At 41.8% G+C, this 5,943-nt stretch overlaps 1 protein-coding gene across 1 annotated transcript; it reads left to right on the top strand.

Annotated features, from left to right (window-relative positions):
- The first annotated feature begins 4,263 nt into the window (after positions 1–4,263).
- On the top strand, positions 4,264–4,857 carry LOC138579739 (olfactory receptor 5V1-like). The gene has a single exon (XM_069649976.1). It carries the CDS (start codon positions 4,264–4,266, stop codon positions 4,855–4,857), a length of 594 nt encoding a protein of 197 aa, XP_069506077.1.
- Positions 4,858–5,943: the final 1,086 nt, after the last annotated feature.

Genomic DNA, 5,943 nt, shown 5'->3' with positions numbered 1-5,943 from the left:
CCCATCAAGTGTCCAAGATACGCAGTGGTGCTATTTGCCGGTAGCTGAAACGGCAAAGTGCTGCTGAACTGAAAAGAGCCCTAGCTGCCGCCGACCTTCCAACGACAGTGCAGGAGTCCTCCAGATGTCTTCCCTCTTGTCCCCACGACTGAGGCACATGAACCCAGGATTTGCAACTCTGCAACCAGGACAGAAGCCAGCTGGATCCTCTTCTTCTAACCTAAGCTACTGTTCTGACTAAGGAGTACATACCTCTTTGTCTGTAACTTGCATTATCTCACTTGGGACTTTCAGTAGCTTCTTTTTCTAGAGTTGATCTCAGCTCTAACTTTCACAAGCCTAACAGCTTGTGGCAAACAGTGATTTTCTACAAACACTTTGTGGAAGACTTTATGCTATCTACGAAGTGCCTCAGCTCCATAGACATTGTTCACATTTCTTTGGCTGTCCTGGCTCCCTGTAGACTCTTCTGACCCATTGACTTTGATTCTAACTGTCCCTCATAGGTGCTAAATTGGTTTAACTAAGTATTGCTGGGAAAGGTTTTATCTAGACTTCATTGTGGGATTGTAAAGTGCTCACATGCTAAGAGGACCTGTTAACCTTTTTCCTCCCGTAACCTTACCCTTTCCACAACCTCAGAATTCTAACAAGTACAAAAGTGATATATAAATGCCAATACTGTCCTAGCAATTGAAGTCACCTTACGGTGTAGGAAGTGTGTATGAAGCATCTCTAAAGAGTATCTGCTTGCTTAACTTGATTCTGAGAACGTATTATGAAGTGTATCTTTATTGTTGCACGTTGCCCTTTTTAAAGAATGCTTATTTAAAACTGACAGTTAAATAAATACATCATTATTTTACTAGAATACCCTGAGTATAAGTGTTATTTGGAAACGTGTAATTGTGGATCTCAGGGTTACATCTCTACAGCTCACATTTATCCTTCTTGAGATAGGTCTGGCTGCTCAGTCACTCTACCAACTTGTGTAGTGCAGACCTATCAAATAGGTGGGTTACCTATTACCAAGAGGACAAGGCTGGTGTAGTCTCCCACAGGGTTACCACGTACAGTCTTGCCCAACATCCGCTCATCTACCTCCAACCTTCTGTGAGTGAGCCAGTTCTACACGCAGAGATTTGGCGGGAGGTGTTTATTCTCAGCAGGTGCCTCCCTCTGGAATAGCCTCCCTGCCGCCCTCCGTCTTGAGCCTGATCGTCTTCAATTCCGGAAACACCTCAAGACCTTCCTCTTCTCCTCTCCCTTCTCTCTCCCTCTTCCCTGCTAACCTAGCCATCTGCTATTTTTCACTCTCCCTCCTCTTCCCTACAGCTTTGCTGACTGGCAGCCTGGTGTACCCCACAGTCTCACAGGTCCATGGCACTCCCGCCAGTCCCCTCTCTCAGTTTCCTCAGGGCCCTACACACCACCCACCCTTACTGCACTTGGGAAATTACTCTAGAGAGTGGCTCTCTCTGCACCTATCCCAGTCTCCACCAGCTGGGTGCACTTGTATCTCCCCCTCGATGACCATCTGTGCACTTGCACAATCCGAATGCACTGCGCCTGAAGATTGTCTGTCTGTTATCCCCTATCTTCTCCCCTTAATTGCACTTGGTAAAAACTTAGAATCGCCGTTCAGGCCTATTTGCTGTGTCTCAACTGTTAAATGTATTATTTGCACGTACTCTGCTTGTGCAGACTTTTATTGTCTCAGTATTTCAAGGGCTCTGAGTGACCGTTTTTCCCCCTATGTTCCCACTCTCCTTGAGCACTTTGAAACACTTGCCTCTGTATAGGCGCTTTATAAATAAACATTACTATTACCATTACCAGAGAGAGGCAGTCCTACTAGGCCTTGTGAGCATTCAGGACATGCAAGTGCAGAGAGAGAGAGGGATGGGGGGTAGGTGCTAGGAGTAACATGGATGGAAGTGCTAGAGAGTAAGTTGCAGCTGGCAGCTATGATATCCAGACCGAGTCAACAAATATTTAGAAGTCCACAAACGGTCAAATATTTGTTCTTCTGTGGGCCTTTTATACCAATTTGTCTACCTGTGTGGATACAGGGTTTATATGTGAGCCATTGTTGTATATGTAGGAAGAAATTCTTTCTTGTCCATGGCAAAATCTCTTTCTCCAGCTAAAAAGTAAGTAGTCTTTCATTTAGGATATCACAAAGAAGCATGTAAATTATGAGGCCTCAGTGGTTATCCCTTTTCATTTGGTAGGTGTATAATGCCTTTGGCACATCCTGGAGAAAGGTGCTCACTGTGTATGAGCTGGTTGAATGGTTTTATTCTGGCTTCTTGTACTTTTTCTCTGGTCAACATTAATATCTCATTTAGTATGGTGTCTACGCCATTGAATTCGTGAGATTTTACCTTTTATAGATGTTTTTTATAACCATTTCATAATATTTATGTGACCAGTGTGGTCTCTTGATTATTAAAAACCCACTCTGATGTCTTCATATATTTTAGATTTTTAGGCACGCAGTAAGATAATGTCAAATCTGCTGATGTAATATAAACATTAAGAAGGTGTGTGGTGTGCCTCCTAGCGCCTAAAAGCTTGGCAGCAAGGGGCTTCATATGCATATGCCAGAAAGATTTGCACTGGAGAAATCACTGTGAGAGGATGCAGTTATCTTGAACATACTTGAATAGACATACATACATGGGAACATGTATTTGGACAGTTGGGGTACATGGTGAATACACATATCTGTATGCTGCAAGTCCTCTGACAGCTAGGAATTGTGCAGGCCCAGAATCCTGGGTTGGTAACATAAACTCTGTGTGACTGGGAAAACTGGTTGAGCAAGGTTGAAGGTTAAGGAAAGGCAGGAGGCAGGTGCGATAATATCAGATGGTCAGCTATGGTGAGGCTCAGGCTTTTACAACATGGTACTATTGTGGAGAGGAGATGCAACCTTTTTAAGTTCATGGGAGCCTGTTATTCTTTGTCCAGGGAAGTCTGGTTATCTGGTAGAGTTGTTTTGGGTCCGAGTAATAAACCCAGTGCAAGGGATGCTTAAGGGCAGAATGAACAAGTGGTTTATGGGTTTTGATCAGTTTCTTGGAATGTGAGGCCATGCATGATGAATCAGTAGTCATATAGATTGTGTGAAATAAGGATGCTAGCAAGTTTGGGTGGATAAGATATGTATTGCCAGTTCAAGGGAACTTGTCTCTCCCCCTCATATTGTTGAAGTGTCCTTGCAAAAAGGACAGAGGTCCCTGACCAGTTGGAACTTGTAATGTATTATGTTTGTTTTGTGAATGTGTAACTATGGGGCAACATCATGACCTACCACTGAAATATCGCAAAAAGGGTGTGCTTTAATTATGACCTGATGTAAAGCTATGTTGATAGGGGATGATAGTTAAATAAATGTGTCCAATGAGAGTGTGGGAATTAAAGTAGATGACATTTCTTTGTATAGGTTTGACTAATCATGTGTGGGGGAATGATTTGTAATAAAATATGTCTGAGTGTTTTAACTGTTGCAACATGTATAAAATGTGTAGGCTTATGTGGTTCAAGGAGACTCTGGTTAGTTTGACTCCATGAGGCCATCTAGCTCCTCCCAGCAATTTGAACAATAAACTTGCTTTATGGACAAATGTGCACTTGCTTCTTGAGGGGTGTGCCTCATTTGGGGTGGGGTGATCAGAGGGCTATCCACACAGACAAAATAAAAAATGTGTTCACTATTAAGTTAATGAGTGACAAAATAAAATGTGCTGCATGTCCTGATCCCCTGCTCATGTTTAATATTTCTATACATTGATTTTCCACATACATTTTTTTGTAACTAATGCATAGTTTTCCAAATAGTCATTACATTATTTGCTCTTCCAATTTTCTTTTTTGTATCTCTTCTTTTGTCAACCTAGAAAATTACACAGAAATCAAGACTATGAAAAACCACACAACCGTGACAGAGTTCCTGATTATTGGCTTTCAGATCCTCCCTGAACTACGGGTTATGTGTTTCTATTCATCTATCTTATTGCATTACTTGGGAACATCCTCCTGGTTTTCCTAGTGTGTATGGATCACCGACTGCACAAGCCTATGTTCTTCCTACTGCTCAACCTATCAGCTATTGACATTTGTTACATGTCTGTCACAGTGCCAAAACTGCTATCGACACTTGTAACGCAGAATAAATCCATATCCTTTGTGGGGTGTGTATTGAAAATGTATTGTTTCATGGGCTGTCTCAGTACAGAGTTCTGCCTCCTCACCGCCATGTCGTATGATCGCTTCATTGCAATTTGCAATCCCTTGCGTTACAGCGTCATTGTGAATAACTGTGTTTGTATCCGGCTTGTTTTTGCTTCCTGGCTCATTGGCTTTTTGGACACAATGCCCCATGCTGTATTTGCATTCCTCTCCTCGTTCTGTGACTCCAATGAGATTAACCACTTCTTCTGTGATCTCACTGCCTTGATGAAACTCTCCTTCTCAAGAACCAACGTCATTGAGATGGTGACATATGAGGAAGGGGTCTTTTTGGGCATCGGCCCTTTCCTCTTAACCTTTTCCTCTTACGTGTGCATTATATCAACAATATTGCGCATCAATTCTGCTGAGGGGCGACGCAAAGCCTTCTCAACCTGCTCCTCACACCTCACAGTTGTTATGCTATTTTATGGGACCACTCTATTTATGTATATGCGACCTGCGTCTCTGTACTACATGCAGGAAAACAAACTGCTTGCAGTGGTGTATGTCACTGTCATCTCAGTGCTGAACCCACTCATTTATTGTGCCAGGAACAAAGATCTAAAGAGAGCATTTGAAAAATGTCTTATTGAAAAGAATGCCTTCTTCAATGAATGATCACACTTTTCCATTCAGGAACTTTTCCAGGCCAGCAAACTACTATATTAAATGCGCAGCTTTCAGGTATATCAAATGTCCAATGGATTAATGTATTTTTTGCACATTCAAGAATTCAAATGATCTAACATTGTTTTAGTGTATGTGCAAAATAACCAAGTTTGTGCAGATTTTCACAATTAAAATGTTTACCAACTCAGGCTTCTCTCAGATTCAATAGTCATTAACGTCAGATACACAGTCTTAGTAACATTTATTGAGAGTTTGGTGTTATCACACATCTTCATCATTACGACAACAATATGTAGTCTTTATTGAAAAACCTATACAATCCAGTTTCATTTCTATATCCACAGGCCCCCAACACCATTGAAAATAAGGCCATGGACAATTATGTTCTACTTTCTGCCAATTTTAAATAAAAAAGGTAACTTTAACAATATCACAGCGATTCTCCCTATATGCCACTCTCTTACCATTTTAGGGCGAGGTTCTCCAGTGGTGGCTCATGCCCATGTCTTCTGATCAAGGCTTCATCTATCCATCTAAGGAGGAGGTGGATCTTTTGCCTGGAGTAGAAGTCTGAGGGTGTCCTGCATGGGCTCATCAATTGTAGTCTTAGAATGGCATGTGATGATCCTCCAAATGAGTGTGCAAAAGAAAGAAGTACATTTACAAAACCAGACTCCTCCTTCTCTCTTAGACCATCTGTTTATCCTTGTCCTAACGCATAATTGATTCATCAGTTCTCTGGTTTCATTTTGCATGTTTATGTGAATTGGATATCATTTAGGCACCATACATTAACCAAAGAATTTATCAGCTGGACCAAAAGCTCCCGGCAGTGGGAAAATTGTCACAAGGGTATAATTGGACACACCACTTGTTTTGATGGCTTCACCTATGATTATTGTCTTTTCTGAGTGGAAGGATGTTGCAGACAGCGGTGGTAATAAGATCACATCTACCCCAGCAACGTACCATCCCTACTAGCTGGACATACTATGAGTACTTGAGCTGGACTTTACTGGAGTTCAAACAACTTGTTCCTGGACTTGATTCAACACTTGATGCAGATTACCCTCC

This window comes from Ambystoma mexicanum, chromosome 3p (genome assembly GCF_040938575.1).
Source record: "Ambystoma mexicanum isolate Mex_15411 chromosome 3p, UKY_AmexF1_1, whole genome shotgun sequence".
Taxonomy (NCBI): Eukaryota; Metazoa; Chordata; class Amphibia; order Caudata; family Ambystomatidae; genus Ambystoma; species Ambystoma mexicanum.
Note: the sequence above shows the minus strand (reverse complement) of the source record. Positions and strands in the feature narration are given on the sequence as shown.